The sequence below is a fragment of the Limanda limanda genome, chromosome 23 (assembly GCF_963576545.1).
Source record: "Limanda limanda chromosome 23, fLimLim1.1, whole genome shotgun sequence".
Lineage (NCBI taxonomy): Eukaryota > Metazoa > Chordata > Actinopteri > Pleuronectiformes > Pleuronectidae > Limanda > Limanda limanda.
This window is the reverse complement of record NC_083658.1, coordinates 3,457,033-3,473,632: the sequence shown is the minus strand read 5'-3', so window position 1 is coordinate 3,473,632 and position 16,600 is coordinate 3,457,033. Positions and strand designations below refer to the sequence as shown.

The following is a 16,600-nucleotide window of genomic DNA, read 5'->3' as shown; positions in this document are numbered from 1 at the left end:
GCACGACAAGAGCTTGGACAGGGAGACAAGTTTGTGATGACACATACTGGCGGTGCCATTGTGCTGTCGATCAGTCGATCAAAAAACAAAAAATCTGTACCGTGCCACACTCAATCACCTTTGTACTGTGCTACACTGTGTTTTTGTCATGTAAGTCTGTGTGCAAGTTGTGTAAAACTACAAATTTGTTAGAAGCAGTATTAATGCTGAGGAGCCGAGACACATCTGTGTTCTTTTTCTATGTATTTCAGTGTTTGGTGAAACCAGCAACAATAGGAATCCAGAATTATAAGACACTTACAGTAACTGCTGTGTTGACGGGCCAATTACATAAACATTTTAAACAATTTTTAAATCCACTTGATTTGTATTTTGTATGTTTTTATATTTTTCCAATATGACTCCTTTTAAAAAGCTGCCACAGGAAAACCACACTGTGGATTTTGAGTGCAGCATTTATTGACTTTATGCACCTCACAGTAGAATCACTAAAGAGTAGATTTGCAGATTCTAATCTATTTCAGTTTTGTCTAAAAGAGTTGGCAACATAGCGAATCTAGTACCATTTCTTTTTAAAGTATTAAATATACATTTTATATATTCTGTATATCTAAATGTTTTTGTGACAGTGACAGCTCATATCACTCCAGGTTTCTCCGTTGCTCTTTGACATACAAGTGTCTCTCCTCCGGTAAAGTATTTCCCCCGGTCACTTATTTGGGCCTTATATATTTGGGCCATATTGAAGGAAAAAATAGAGATTTGGAGACAAATATTGTAATAAAATTCGTAATTAAGAAAAAAGTCATAATTTAATGAGAAAATAAGTTGTAATTATCCGAGAATAAAGAAAAGACACTTTTAGGAAAAGCTTTTGCTTTTTAACTTTATTCACGTAAGATTCAGGCTTTGTTTCCTCAAATGTTAAATCTGTATTCTCGTCATATTGTGACTTTATTCTTGTAATGTTAGGAATTTATTCTTGTAATATTACAACAGTTTTTTTCTTTTAAGTGGCCCTCACGCGTCACATGTTGCTTAGCTCAGCATGAAGACTCTCTTTAGTTTATTCTGGACAAAAACTACACATTTGTTAAGTGTAAAAACATTTTTGCAATTTTGTGTTTTTTCTTGGCTTGTTGGTGTTGCTGCATATTTTACCACTCGGATAATTCTCGTCATCTTAACTCTTGAAAAACAAGAGCATATTTTCTCAAAATGTCAAAACTATTTCTTTGAGGACAGCGGGGGCAGTTTATTGGAAAATTACATTTTGTGAGCTCGAACATAGTTTGAAAAAAGCGTCTCAAGCTATTCGGGCCTTGTCTTTTTAAAAAATGTTCGAATTTGAGACCGTACAGAGAACTCTTTGTTTTCCACCTGCTCCCTAGTCGTCATCTTGTCAGTAAGTGTCATCCGTGGACATGTGATCTCCTCTCCAAACGACCCTCGGCGTGTGTTAGCAGCGGAAACGAATTGTTTTGAGGAAAATAAACGACCATCTCACCGCAGGACCTCGGTTTCGTCTAGAGATGCAATAATACCTTTTTTCTGGGAAGGGCAACATGTAATAAACGGTGAAGAGTCTTAACAATGTATAATACATAGTATATTTTATTCATGTAAGATGTTACTAATATATTACTAACATGAAGTCAGTGTTGAAGGCAGGATTTTGTTGTAGATGTTCTTTTTCCATTGTCTAATTGATGGTTCTTAGTTGATTAGAGACACTTAAAATGGGTCAAAATTATATCAAATCAATTCATTTGACCACGTCTGTGTGGAATTCTGCCTTAAATTTGGTAGTGATAGATGATGTACACTTTCTGTTTGATCATTTAAGTCACATGTATAGAAGGTTCAGTTCAGATCCGTTGTTCAACTGTGATTCGTTTCATGAGAATGTGAGAGAGAGAGAGAGAGAGCGAGTGAGAGCATAAATAAAGACATGGAAAAAACTGCGCTGGGATTTAACTCTGTGTCTTTAAGAATCCGATATCTCCAAAGCGCCTCGAAGAAAATGTTTTCAGATTGGATAGAACTGTTCACTTGGACTCGAGGATGAACTGCTGAGATTTTGGTGGTGAAAGGTCAAAGGGCAAGGTCACTGTGACCTCATAGAACACATGTTCATCTTCTCAGGATATCTGTGGGGAAGTTTAGTACAAATAGACTCAGAGATGTGTAGATATTTAACTGTGAACATTGTAAATGTATTTTAATAGATTAACTGAAATATTTGAGTTGACAGCAACCATAAAACAATAGTTTACCCTATATATATATATATATATATTTTGTGTGCTGACGATAAACTGTCCTCAACTCGAGGCCCCAAAAACACCTAAACTAAATATTTATAACTTGGAACCAATGGGTTTGTTCTGACATTTATATGGATGGAAAATTTAATAAATAGAGTATGTGTAATTTTAATATACGAACACAACTTTACAATGAAAATCTTTATTTTGCAGAGCGGTTTAATGACACACTATGAAAACCAACGACACTACAAGTGTTTTCTATTCCACTAACCTGAGATTTAGCTTTTTGTGTTCTTGTTTTCACTTTAAAAATATAGACAATAATTTAAATTTTGTAGAAAAAACATGCCCTGAATTTCATTTCCATAAACACCATAGAAGACTAGTCGTTTTTTTTTTGTTTTGTATCTTTGCATCACATGAAGTAAAAAACAAATTTAAATAGAACGGTGACATGTCAACATGCAAAGCAGAATGGCTTCCTGTTCCTCCTGTGTATGGCTTCACGTGCAGCACATAGCCGGGTCCCTTCCGCAGCGTCTCATTGGTCCTCTTGTCCCTTCTTGCTGCGAAAAGAGAGAAAATCACAATCACGCCGCCAGAGGAGTTAAAACAGGTCCCCGGCCTTCATCAGGTCGCTCGTGTGACTCGGCTTTACCTTTCCCCTGAGGGCTTGGAGGTCATGACCCACAGTAAATACTCCTTGGCAGCCATGGAGTCAAGCACCTTGTTCACATCACTGGTGAAGCTGCCGTCTACATGCCTCCTGCTGTCCTTCTCAGATCTGAGTATGTACACAGGCACACAATATAAACTCTGCCCACTCACGCTCATCATGTGGAAACCTCGGCGCTCTCAGAGGAAAGAAAATCATCTTTTCATCACTGATGTTTCTGTGTTCTCGTGATCGAAATAATCATCACATGTCAATTAACGCGGTGCAACAAGTTCAGGTGATTTATTTTCAGCACAACAACAAGAATCATGGAGAAACAGAAGCAACAGGAGGACAGAAACGGGCACAAGAAGAAATGTTGATTCGCTTTTTCCCTCTGATTCAACTTCTCCCTCTGTCTTTGTCGTCACGGTGGAATCAGACACAGGCAGGCGGCCATTAGGGAGCTTTGGTACTGTAGCAGGAGGAGGAAGAGGAAGAAGGAGGCCTACTCTCTTCTGACTTGTCCAGACTTGAGCCTGGCAACAAAGTCTTTGAGCGCCTGGTCCTCCAGGAAGGAGCTCACGTCGCTGGTGAAGGTCCCGTCTGCGTGGCGCTTCTGTGGAGCTCTGAGAACACAGAATCAACAATAACATTAAGATAAGAAAAGATGCTATTTTTACAGTTTGAAGGAAAGTATACTGACAAATATTGATGTACTGTGTATATTAATTTTGCCACATACCTATAACAACTTTCATTACATTCAATGCAGTATTTTTACATTGTCGTACCTTTATTTAAGTTCAGAAGTTTATTCTAACACCCTGAGCTTCAAGTGGTTTGATTGTTAAATGAAAATGAGAAGCCATTGGTTCCACACTGACCCGCTCCTCTTGTTGTTCATCAGCCACCGAACAAAGTCCTGCGCCTTCCTGTCCTCCAGGTATTTGCTGTAGTCGTTGGAGAAGGTCCCCTCGGAGTGTCTCTTCATGCTGGGCAGCTGCCTCAGCTCGTCCACTAGCGTGTCCTCCGTCTCCAAACTACAGCAGCAGGAACGCGGTTTGAAATGTAACTCTGAAAGTCTTATATTTCCTTTCTCTTGTATCAGCATGCTACTTATTCACATTGATAAAGTTTGACAGAGGCCTACTTGATGAAATGTATTAGGAAAGTTTAAAAAAACAGAGAACATGAAAAATGAAAGGTGTGTATAAATACAGTGAAGTCCACATTAACACAAGAGGAGAGGTTCTGCATCCGTATTTTTTTCCATTTGCCCAGACTTGACCTTCACTTTGCCGTCGATATCGATATTTAAAACACACTTGCAGTATTATATTCCCTCTGGACTATAGGTAAAGTACAGTATTTCCATTTGAGAGTACTCTGAGTACGACTACCTGGAGCTGTCGTCGGACTCTTGCAGAGGAACCTGCCAGCTGCTGTGGACAAAGCCCAGGAGCAGGAGGATTCCAGCCAGGGAGTGGATGCTCTTCATGGTTCTGACCTGAACAACACAAAGCTCACATGTACTTTCAGATAGAAACGGGCACATGAGCGGATCAGGAAAGAAAACTCACCGTCTCTTCTCTCTGTGCAGGTACTTCCTCTGCTTGTTGCTGGTCAGTGTGTGTCTCACTCTCACCTTTAAACCTTTTATACTGTAAGAGGTGGAGCGGGGGGGCGAGGCCTCCCAGGTGGACCGGTTTACAACTGCACCAGGCCCACCGGTTACTTTCGACCCATTAGACACAGAGCCCCGACACATTGGCCGAGTGGACGAGCGTTTGTCCAGAGAGGTGGCGTTCATGCGTGATGCCAGCTGGTACTTAGGTGTCAAGATCAAACAAGCGCGTTCATCCTGTTAAACAGAACGTGGGGGAGATGCTCTCATGTGCAGCCGTGTCATCGTGATGGGGGGGGATGATAGGTGCTGCTGTCACATCCGGGCAGATGAGCCAGTATTTGTCAGTTTGAGAAGATGGGAAATATTGACTGGTTTTTGCATCATTGGCAGTTATCTGTTTTACAAGGCCAAAGTCAAATAGAGATCTGTGCAGCTCGGGGAAAACACAAGTTCATGGGCTGCTGCTGCTATATGACTCTGATGGATCGATAGATGGATGGATAAATAGATAGAAAGATAGATGGACAGATGGATGGATAGATAGATAGATAGATAGATAGATAGATAGATAGATAGATAGATAGATAGATAGATAGATAGATAGATAGATAGATAGATAGATAGATAGATAGATAGATAGATAGATAGATAGATAGATAGATAGATAGATAGATGGATAGATGGATAGATGGATAGATGTTTGGGCTTGAGTTCATGGTTTCCTGTTTCCTGTGTCTCTCCCTCGTTAATTGGCTGCTCCGCCCTCATTAGTCTCATCTACGTCTCGTTAACTGTTTCTGTCTTTTTCTCTGTCCACCATTTTCTTTTCTTTGAGTCTCTGCTGTATGATGTTTAATATTCTGTCTCCAATGTGGTGAATTCTTGTGAAACACAACCTCTCATATCGTTTCTATGCTGATGAAGTGCAGACAAAAGAGTTTTCTGTTTCTCTGTTTAATTCTTTATTATTATAGAAAACAATTAACACATCAAACAGTAAATTATCTCATAAATCAAGTAAAAATATATATAATTCACTTTGTAAAGTTAAAAGAATCTTTATCCGACTGAGTATACGTAAGAACAAATTTCACAGAATGATTTCTCTTTATCCAGTTTATGATCCAAATGAAAACTTTAAAAAAGACATCCAGAACAATATTAATTACTCCTGCATTTAAAATTAAAACAGTTTTTATTCACATTGAGAAAAAGATCATCCGGTGGATTTCAGGCAAAGCACCTCTGCAGGAAGTGGCTCATGTGGGTGTAGACGTGCTGATAGGCCGCGCCCCCGAGGCCGTGATCCTTGTCTGTGTACCACTGAAAGAAGAGCATGTTCAATGTTAACGACACGAGTCCATGTCATCGAGCAAGTTCTATATTTAAGTGTCTTTTTCTCTAATAACTCACCATCGCCTCAAAGTCCACATGCTCCTCTACCAGAGCCTCAGAGATCTCAGCTGCCTGCTGGAAGTGAACGTTGTCTGTAAAAACACAACAGAGAAAAACGTAGATTCAGGAAACATTTCAGGAAATGTGCTTCTGCACTTAGATGAGATAATAATAATATAATTTGTTTTCATGTACTGACTTATTCTCAGTCTGATACCGGAACAAAATATTTGAAAACTAGCAACATTTATTCTGGGTATATTAAAAAAGAGTCGCTGGTATAAAATTATACTAAATATATATATATATATGTATGTGTGGAAAAGTGGAAAATAACCACACAGATGAATAAGTTCCTGTGTGACTCACCATCAGCTGTTCCATGAACCAGGAGATACTGCACCGAATGGAAATTCTTGGCCCTGGCAGTGACTGTGGTGTTCTGCACACAATCACATGTGTGTTTGTTAATGAGGCAACAACACGACTGAGAGTTCAGTGTGATCACGATACGACAGCGTGTGAAACTTACAGCGTATCCGTCAAGGTTCTGTGAGGGCGTCACCATGTAGCGCTCCGTGTAGATGGAGTCTGGAACAAACACATCAGTGCAGATACCGTGAGTTTCCTCCTTCTGCAGGATTCTCTGACTCACTCATGCAAAAAGTACAGATGGGAAACAGGAAGCTTGGAAGGATGTGGGTCAGGAAAGATATTATTGACATTCTCACCAATTTCCCAGGAAATCATTCATGGATCTACGTCTGATACTGAACCCTAAATTGCCCCTGAGGGATCTATGATGGAGAAAGAGCTGCACATCCTTTACCTCCTTCGTTAATGACCTGCTCCGCCTTAATTACTTTCACCAGTGTCTCATTCACTGGGTGTTTGTGTCACTTTGTCTCATTACTCACGTTCCTGTATTTTCCTCCCTATTGTTTTTAAACCTCACCTTTCACTTTTTAATTCTTTCATACTTTCCTCATGTTGCCTCTGGCATCGTCACATGTCAAAGAAATGCCTTAAAATAATGTATTTTGTGATTTGGTCCTATTCAAATACAATTGAATTCACTAGTTAAAGTGAGTAGATCAGTTGTGGAAAAGGTTGTAGACGTGAATTTGCTTGAAGAAGATAAAAAACAACAAATAGATACCGTAATATTTCCATTTGGAAACCGGGGCCACCGCCATCCCACATTTGAAAACTCCGCTGCCAGATCCCAGCGCCATTGACGTCACATATCCACCATAAGACTGTGTGTGGGGGGGGGGGATGAAGGGATCATTACTGTGGTTCATCAACATCACATCACTGAGCTCTGCCTCTACTCACCCATCCCCAAATAGCCACTCTGTCTTTGTCAATGAAGCCCATTTTGATGAATTCCCTAAAAACCAAAGAGAAGATTGTTCAGGCAGGATCTGAACTTGTCGGCCTCAGTGTGAATCAGGATATTCCCAGTGAGTGTGTGTGTGTGCAGCATCTCAACCAGTGAAACGAGTCAAATCCAGTTTCATCAAGCTTTTCCTTGCAGAGGCTGAGGCTGTTTGTTTGAGATGCACTGACTTGTCTGAACCGCTCCTCGCTTTCCTTACTTGGCCGCTGTTATCTGATCTTCCACCTCATAGGTTCCCAGACGTTTGTAGATCTGATGCATTAACTTGTCGCCCTGGAAACCACTTCCTCTTCCGTCAAAGCTGGCCACGATGATTTTCTCCGTGCTCGCCAGGTAAGTGGACCAGCTCACCCTGTAGATGTAATCTGCCTTCTGACTGCAGGGCCCTGCGTAACTGGAAGGTCACAATCCACAATCAGTCTGGAGAAGTAAAATTCATTTAATTGCCTTTTCAAAAAGTGATTCTTACACGTCTATCAGTAAAGGGTACTTCTTGGATTCATCAAAGTCTGGAGGCAAAAACATCTGGAACCACAAATCTGTCAAAAACACAAAAAATAGATGTAATTTCATAATTCTGTTTTGATATAACTAAAATGAGGAGAAGTACTTGGATAATAAAAGAGCAAGTATAAATTATACATAGCATAAGTATAAGAGCAAATTTAAAATCAACTTTGAACTAAATCTGGGCCTCAAACTTAAATGAAACCATGTGGGAAATACAGATGGGATACGTCTAATTGCTGCAACTACTTAATAAATACTTGTACACATTTTTACCTTTAACAGATCTTCAATTGCTGAATATGCATTTAAAAGTACAGTATTTCCCTCCACAGTCACTTGTACAGTCACTACTGAATAACTCACCGAATCCGTAAAGTTTGATGCTTGCACGACGCATGCTGGGCATCCGGATGTCAGAGATCAGGCAGCTGAATGCTCTGTTGTCCTGCAGAACCTTCATCTCTGCAAATGTAGGAAAACACAGATTAGATCAAGTGTTTTCTGCTCCTTGGTTTTAATTCAGCTTCAGCTCTAAATGTGTAGAATACCTTTCTTATTATTCCTGTTATCCATGAGAGAGTGGTAAGGAATACCTGGACCTGTGAACACAAAGTACACAAGTAGTATTCCAATGTATAAATACAGGAGCCTGGAGGAATCGTTGAAGTATAACTGACCGCTGCAGCTCATTCGGTAGAAGGAGGCATTGTGGCTGAAGTAAGCTGAGTTGTATTGACATTTTTCTGCGTTTAACGAACACGTCAGACACTTGGTCCCTTGTTTTGTCCATCTGAGACACACAAACACACAAACACACACACAAACACACACTGTGAGTCTGAAAAAACACTTTAAAATCAGAAATAAAGATCAAATACTGTAAAACTCTTACTCATAAACGTTCCTTTGTCCTGGCTTGCCACCCGCGTTACTTGAAAAATATCTGTGGAGTTCAGACGTTACTCAAACAAGTGTGTTAAATAAAATGTAAGTAAGGGATTTAGAAACATTTTTATAGTTTAAACCAAATCACAGTCACAGTAACTTACACACTATCTGCAGTGACTTTCAGAATGTCAATGACTTCCCATTCTCCAGAGGTGATTTGTGTCGCTGCTCCCTGTTTGTTAGAAGCACAACAGAATATTTGACATATAAGACTTTGCCTTTTAATAAAAGATCACACTGTAGTTTTCCTGCCACGTACCCCCACCACGTGGTGGATGTGCTTGTATCCCTTAGGGTCACTCATCAGCAGGTAGTAGCTGTTCTTGTCTGCAGCGACGACAGGTTCTGCTGGAGAGAACTATAGGAAGAAAAATGAACGTGAGAATATATAATTCAAAAACCAATAATTAATCTATATGTTCTCATTGTGAAAAGAACCAAACCAGCCATGTGTGTCTCTAAAGATATGTCCGAAGTTATGGTTTCATTTTTAAATTCATCACAATTGCTGAGAACTGTTATCTTAGTAAATGTTACTGAGACAGGAAGTGGTGATCTGGACTATATTCCTGTGAAAGGGGAACTGACTGTTGGTTTGGTAATGATGTAGTAACTTACATCATACATTGATTTTTCAAGTATATATACTAGTAGAAAGAATAGTTTTGTGTTCTTTGACGTACCCGCCCGATCCAGCCTGTGGAACTCTTCAACTCCAGAGGCTGCAAAACAAGGAGCAACTGGTGTTTAGAGTTAAATCAAGCAAACATTTTATAAAAACATCTGAGATCTGAATGAAGTCATAATATCACAAGAATAAAATCGTAATATTGCGAGAAGTCGCAACTTTCGGCTAGATGTGATGTCAGAGAGAGAATATAGGAACATCACTCTGTCGTCTGGGTTAAAATGAGGAAAGTGGAGCATCTTTAAAATAACAAAATGCTTCATATTCAGGACTCTGCAAAGAAACTTGGTCTATTCTGAAGAAAGAACCAGAGACAGTTGTCTATTTACTGGAGGAGGACATGTTTGGTCGTATCTCAGCAACACCTGCTCACGACATGATGTTTTTACCTCGACAGGATCCCAACTGGTTCCATTAGAGTTGTAGGTCATCAGGATGAGGTGGTTCTGTTCTCTCTTCAGCCACTGGACAGCGATGCGGTTGTCTGTCACCCAGGTGACAGTGGCCAGGTAGTGCTCACTGAGGGCGAGAGGAAGGCAACACTCTGGACACTGTCTATTTCTTGGAGGCTTGCAGATAATATGCATAATCTGTTACGTACCTTGAGCTGAATGAAGCTGGAACAACGACCTCAGTAATGGCCGCCGTGTTGTCAGTGTCCACAACGAACAGTTTGACGACAGGGTTGGGAGTTCCTGGCTGCACAGAGAGTAATGTGAATAATGACACACAGTTCACTGACATGCAACAATATGAGGCCAGTATAAGCTGTGGATGGACGTCCCACCTTTGGATATGGGATGGAAACAGTGGTGGGGTACTGGTTGTCTCCGTACCAGGAGTACTCTATGGTGTGGACCTCTGTGTCGTTAAACTCTACGTAGGCCACGTACTTCCCCCCCGGTGACCACCACAGGCCCTGGCTGGATGAGAACATCTCCTCTGGAAGGAAGGAGAGAGAGATGCTGCGTTAGCGTTCAGGACTTCCTCTTGCTCGGGTGAAGATACGGACCACATCTGTGTTGTTGTGTGGAAACATTCCTGCGGTTTGTTTTACTGTAGCAGAAGAATTCCATCACTTCCCCCAATAGGTCACTATTCTACTTTTTAACAACGCTGCATGTTCTTGTGACGTGCAGAGAGACACGAGTTACACAAAAACGCTCCAGTGATGGTTTGTGACACTTTCAATTTCTGCTTTCTAAGAAGTGATCAGTGGAGGAAGTAGTCAGGTCCTTAACCCATGCATGGTCGTTTCATTTTGTTTCCCTTGTCTAATTAATTTGTAAATCAAGGAGCAGAACTGAGATAAGGAGAAGACTCATTAATGCCCCTTGTGCAGAGACAGATGTCATGTAAATATCAGATGCCTCACGACTTCACGTTCAACCACTTACCCTCATACACCCAGTCTGGGATCCCATTGAAAATCTGATTCTCCTTGCCGTTGACTGTGACCCGCTGTGGGGCGGAGCCGGGGCCGGTCTTCACGTACACGTCATTGTTCCAAACAAAGGCCTGGAAATACAAAGTTCATCAGAGGTTTGTTTTCTGACTCCTCTGAAGTCCCTCTCCTCGAGTGTTTAACCAGCACCCACTTGAAATTACATTGGTGTCACACAGGGTTATGCACATATAACCAATCATTAGTCGGCACGGGCTCACCAGTTTGTTCCCTTTTGGCGCCCAGGCAAAGAACTGCACCTCATCAGGAATGTCGGAGGGTGTGACAAATTTGCTGAAAGGTTTCAGAGTAAACATCTCAGAGATTTGCACGAATGAAGTGAAGGTTTTTCAAAACTCACAGCTGAGGTACTCACTTATTAAGCCGGTCATACAGTGAATATGAGGCTGTAAACGAATGTCTCCACAGCTGACGGGACAAAAACAACACAAGAAGCCGTGTGGTCACTCAGCAGCAGTAGACACACATCACACACATTTACAGTAAAGGTCAGTGTACCTTGGAGAAGTTGCTCATGAAAGCAACATGGCTGCGGTCGGCAGACAGCTGGTAGTCGTACGCTTTTTTCTCCGTCTGTGTTGGAGGAGAAACAGAAAAGTTTCGGAGATGTCTCAGACAACACTGAAGTTTCTTTGGGGGAGTTTAAACAAAAAGAAACACACGGATGCACACGACTTACAAAGTTGTCTCTGCTCAGGAACTCCTTGTGTTCTCCACTGACCACATTGTGGAGGAAGACCGTACCCTCGGACCTCTGCAGATACTCCTCATCTGTGGTGAACCATTTGCAAAAAGGGTGTATGATCAGGCTTTATCAGAATGGAAGCACATTCAAATTAAAGTACAACACATATGTTAAAGTTATATTTTTTAGCCTCTGAAACTTCAGTTTTAATCCCTTTTCCTGGTTGTCCTGCAGTTTATAGATTAACAGTGAGCGTATGATATATAATGTATATAATATACAGCAGCTGCCTCTGTCCATTTTCATTTATATATCTATTATTACTTCAATGTGGTGAAAACCTGTGTCTGAGGCAGTGGTTATCACAGAGGCAGCTCTGTTGTTAAACTGTCCAATAAAACATGGATTGGTTAAATATTCAGCTCTATCTTCATGATGTATCACATGATAAAACTCTGAGAACACGTTTGAGCTTCCAAAAGGAACTCATTTCAAAAAGCTGAGGACAATAGAGGCAGCAGCACACGAATAAATATATTAAATAAAGGACCTGCTGAGATCACATTTGTTTTTCACAAGTTTTTAAAGATATTTAGTCATTATTTTAAGATACTAGGTCAATATTTTGAGTTTATGAGACTTTTTAGTAGATACTCAGTCATTCTTTACAGATTTAGAGTCATTATTTTGAATTTGTAAGTCATTATTTTTGTATTATTGATAAAAAAACATGTCAGTAACCTGGTTATTTATTAAAGCAACAGTGATACATTATACATCCTGTCGCCTCTACAGTAAATCTTAATTTACGGCACGTGTTTTGTTCTGTACTTTTATAAACTGTAAACAACAGACAATGCCATACACGTGCACATACACGCGTGCACGTGCTTAGCACTGGAATGAAGGGAGTGAATCAGTAACCAGGACAGAGCAGAGAAAAGCAGCTGATGATAATAAAGCATCTTCAGGGACACGTTTACTGCCTCCATGTCCCTCCTCCACCCTGGCACCACTCCTCCTCTCCATATCTGTGCTCCTCGTAAAGCGTGTCCCACCTGAGATCCACCTCATGCTGTAGCCCGCTGGCTTCAGGGAGCTGTTGAAGACATCCTCCAGGGTGAAGGTCCTCTCCTCGCCGCTCCCTCCCTGCTCCTCTGAAACGTGCGTGAGGACAGTGAGAGCCTGGCAGACGAGTCATAGTTCACAGATAATCACAGTCACATTATAGCCTCATCATAAAAGAAGATAAGAAGCTGGAAGTGATAGAGAGTTTATCCGGTGTCACTTCTTCTTTGGGAGCAATAGAGATGAACTGAGATGTGAGAGATGATAATATACAACATCATGAATGGGATAAAGATTTAAGAAAACAATATATGGAGGTGCCATTCCACAAGGCTCCAAGCGGATCGTGCGTAAAGACGCGTGCGTAATTCTCCTGGAGGCATTTAACGGTGCGTCAGCGCGATGGATCCGCTCTGTGTCAACACGTGAATCGTTTAAAAAGCAAACACTCACTATTCAGGAACAAGGTCGTGGGCACCGCGATCAGAATGACGACGATCGCGACTCCAAAAAGTCCCAGCAGCACTTTGGCGATGGTGCCCTGTTCGTGGGGTTGGGCGCACAAGAGTCAGGAATTAAATCAAAAAACATTCCACAACATCTTCATGTGAGAGTCTGCAAACCAGCAACAAACCATTTTTCTCTCTTGGTGGGGGATGTGAACCAGTAGCCCTCCTGATCACAGCTCCATCGATCCACTGGGTTCCACTGACCCACAGGCTCTGAAGTTATGCGACACTGGCTTTGCAGTTAAACATTATCTGGCGTGGAGTTTCAAAGGTGGGACAATAAACGTCCTGCGGTGTAAAGTTCGTCAGGTCTCAGTGTTTTTGAGGAAGTGCAGCTCGTCACCAGGCTCTTCCCCAAACCGCTCCGGCTCCACACATCTGTACAGACGGTTTGGATGTGATTCATTTGTTCTCTGCTGCAGCTCATGTCGAATAACGGGCTTTGGTTTATAGCTGCGGCAGAAGAGTTGACAGGGTGCATCAGTGCTGTCTCACTGGGAGTTGTACTGAGGAGCATGGACTGGTCATTGTGCCTCTGATATGAAACTCATGTCATTTTAATCCTTAATAATATCATTAACCGTCTGGATCTGTTGGCTGCACATGAAGATGGATGACACGTCTCCTCCCACCTTCCAGAAGTGAAGCCAAAACATCCCGGATACTGTTAGGGTTTCAAAATGTAGCTAGTCTGTGTCTGACTGAACTCTTTGCAATAAAGGCAGGAGGGGGGGCATGAACAGTTTGGGTCAGATATTATGCCTTCATACAAATGATTTTAATAACCGTTGCTGCTTGGTGTTAATCATGAATCTTTTACTTGTTCTCATACTTAACTTTTACATTATAACGTAACTCCCTTAGCTGCATTCGACATCAGACAGAGTTCAAGGAGCTGTCCCATCTGGGGCAAAGACAGAGTGACATTGTTTTCTTACTCTAATAAAACAATTCAGCCGATATAGCAGGAACATAATATTCTTTACTCCAAGGACCTACAATGTGTCAGCTATCAAGGAAGAACCAAGGACTGTTATAAAATCTTACAGACGCCGGCTGTTTGATGCGTTCTGATGTGACTCGAGTCCGTCCGGGGCTGCTAGAGTTCCGGGCTGTGTGTTGGATGCCCGTTGTTTTGCTGTTCATACTTTTCATTGCTTTCTAAATAAATACTTGATTGAACAAAACCGAGTTCGGCTCATCTTCTCAAATTTAGGATAAACGACCACGCAACGACAATACGAGCGCCGCCATGTTGCACTGCCAGCGCCAGAGTTAGAGATTCAATGAATAATTCAACTGTGCAGAAGGATTTCAAACGTACAAATGATATTCACCATCTTGTCCTATATTCTAAAGTGACTATTAAACCTCAAGGTGATTATGAGGTGACTTCCTGGCTTGTTTCGACACTAGGTGGCGCTCACGTGAACTTTCCAAGTCGCTAACGTACTTTTCCAGTGCTGCTGAACATCAGCATTAGTACGACAGTATTCTCAATAATAATCTCACGTCATCCTTTCTGCCAGCCTGACATTAAGGAGCAGTTGTTCTCCTGGTGTCGGCTCAGGTCATGTTCAGGTATGACCCTCAGCTGACTCCACATAACATCACTGATCCACCCTCATAAATCCCATACCATGTATTTACATAATCAATATCCTCCTTCCTGTTTTTGTCTGATTCCTCAATAGAACCTCGAAAAGGAAATCTCTCACGTGATTATTCATGAGAACAACATGATGTTCTTTACAGAACAACATGGCAGCGTCCAGGACACTTCAGAGTTGGACTGGGAAATAAAATTCCATTTTAGCCCGTGGAAGTTTCCCTTTGTGTAAGTGCAGAGCTAAAAGCCTGTTAAAAGCTTAACAAATATAAAGCTGTGCCTTTATGAGGAATAGACATCATATTCTGCACACCGGACATCCTCAGCAAACAAACAGACAGTGGACGTCTTCCCTAATGCCCCGTGGCTTGTTTGAAGAGCGTCACTTCATGGGTGTCTCCATTAAACTGATACTAAACCAGCTCAAATCATTGATAGGTGTCACTTTGAACACACTCGGACAGATGTAGTGTCGATGTGTGGAAACAGAAAGAGAGAGGGAGAGAGGGATGGTGAGTAAGAAAGAAAGTGAAGGAGCCCTGATTTATGAATGAATCCTGTGTATAAACTGAATTTACTGAGGATATAAAGGACATACTTTTATATTTATAAGTCATGGAAGAAGATGTAATCAAGCAGAACTCACTTCTAGAATTAAAACAGAAAACATGATCATGTTATCTCTTCTGTCTGTTTTCATCATCAAATCAAACGATGGAACAAAGCATCAGATTCATTCATCATAACAAAACCTAAAAGTTTCAAGTGAATTAAACTATTTGTGACTGTGTGTATAACCTGCAACATTTCTATGTTCTGTTGTGTTGCCTCTATTTCCAGCATGTGTGTGTATCTGGTTGTGTTTTCTAACTATTGTCGTCTTTTGACTGTTTTATTCTCATTGTAACATTGTTAAGGAAAGTTCTGATGTTTGTCTGAATGTGCATGTTGCTTGTGTTTTAAGTTGCAGTTCCGTGCACATTCCAGATGTTTCGGTTTGCAACACATGTTGTTACTTCCAAACAAAGAGCAGCACTTTGGTAAGTGTTGCACAAACTTAGCTGAACTGAGGTTAAACACCAGCATTTCTCACTTGTCAGCTCCAGTGCACAACACGGTTTTTATCCTGTTTCCTCTCGGGGATAAACAGAGAAGCTGGTTTTCATTCCGACAGATGTGGTGACAGTGTGAATGTTCTAATGGAATTCTTGGCTTGAGGTCGAGGGCGTTTTTTTAGTTTGGATGTTTTTGTTTGGGAGAAGCTTTAAGGAAGCTTCCACTAACATCCTCACAGCTCTGAGTGAATCTGCTTCATGTACTGAAGCAGCAGCTGATCTCAGATCTGTCTCTGGCACAACAGTCACTGTGTCACAACTATTATTTACTGTTGTCAGGGCAATATCATAATAATCTGGAGGAAACTGCAGGTTTTTCCATCAAGATCACTTTATTGTATTGTTTCATTTTATTTTATTGCCTCTTTCATTCTTTCACAACATAATTTCCACTCTCTGCTGCTGTAACAAATTAATTCTCTGACGTGGGCTCCACAAAGTCGATCTTATCTTATCTTATCTTAATAGTTTGTCAAGTCATTTCCAGTTGTTCCATTTAAAGCCATGTTGTCACTTCAAATTCAGAACAAACCAATGCGGGCGACTGACAAAAACTTCCCATTATTCCCATAATCTCTCAGATCTATATCACAGGACATTTACCTTCATGGTTTGCAGTGTCATCCTGAATCCTCGCCCTGCTCCTCATAT

The 16,600-nt window shown here is 41.1% G+C and overlaps 2 protein-coding genes across 2 annotated transcripts; both read right to left on the bottom strand.

Annotated features, from left to right (window-relative positions):
- Nucleotides 1–2,811: 2,811 nt before the first annotated feature.
- Nucleotides 2,812–4,426, bottom strand: LOC132996865 (glucagon-1-like). The gene is made up of 5 exons (XM_061067229.1): nt 4,329–4,426; nt 3,813–3,968; nt 3,438–3,554; nt 2,929–3,054; nt 2,812–2,836 (listed from the first exon to the last, which is right to left on the bottom strand). The coding sequence occupies exons 1-5, from the start codon at nt 4,424–4,426 to the stop codon at nt 2,812–2,814; spliced, it is 522 nt and encodes a 173-aa protein (XP_060923212.1).
- Nucleotides 4,427–5,663: 1,237 nt separating this feature from the next.
- LOC132996780 (dipeptidyl peptidase 4-like) lies at nt 5,664–13,529 on the bottom strand. The gene is made up of 26 exons (XM_061067138.1): nt 13,351–13,529; nt 13,170–13,257; nt 12,707–12,805; nt 11,643–11,734; nt 11,462–11,536; nt 11,319–11,371; nt 11,164–11,236; nt 10,896–11,016; nt 10,286–10,440; nt 10,100–10,197; nt 9,888–10,017; nt 9,494–9,532; nt 9,070–9,168; nt 8,912–8,982; nt 8,755–8,805; nt 8,540–8,652; nt 8,411–8,461; nt 8,226–8,324; nt 7,822–7,891; nt 7,552–7,746; nt 7,289–7,343; nt 7,110–7,209; nt 6,483–6,541; nt 6,320–6,392; nt 5,969–6,042; nt 5,664–5,878 (listed from the first exon to the last, which is right to left on the bottom strand). The coding sequence occupies exons 1-26, from the start codon at nt 13,351–13,353 to the stop codon at nt 5,786–5,788; spliced, it is 2,229 nt and encodes a 742-aa protein (XP_060923121.1). The 5' UTR covers nt 13,354–13,529; the 3' UTR covers nt 5,664–5,785.
- Between the last annotated feature and the right edge of the window lie 3,071 nt (nt 13,530–16,600).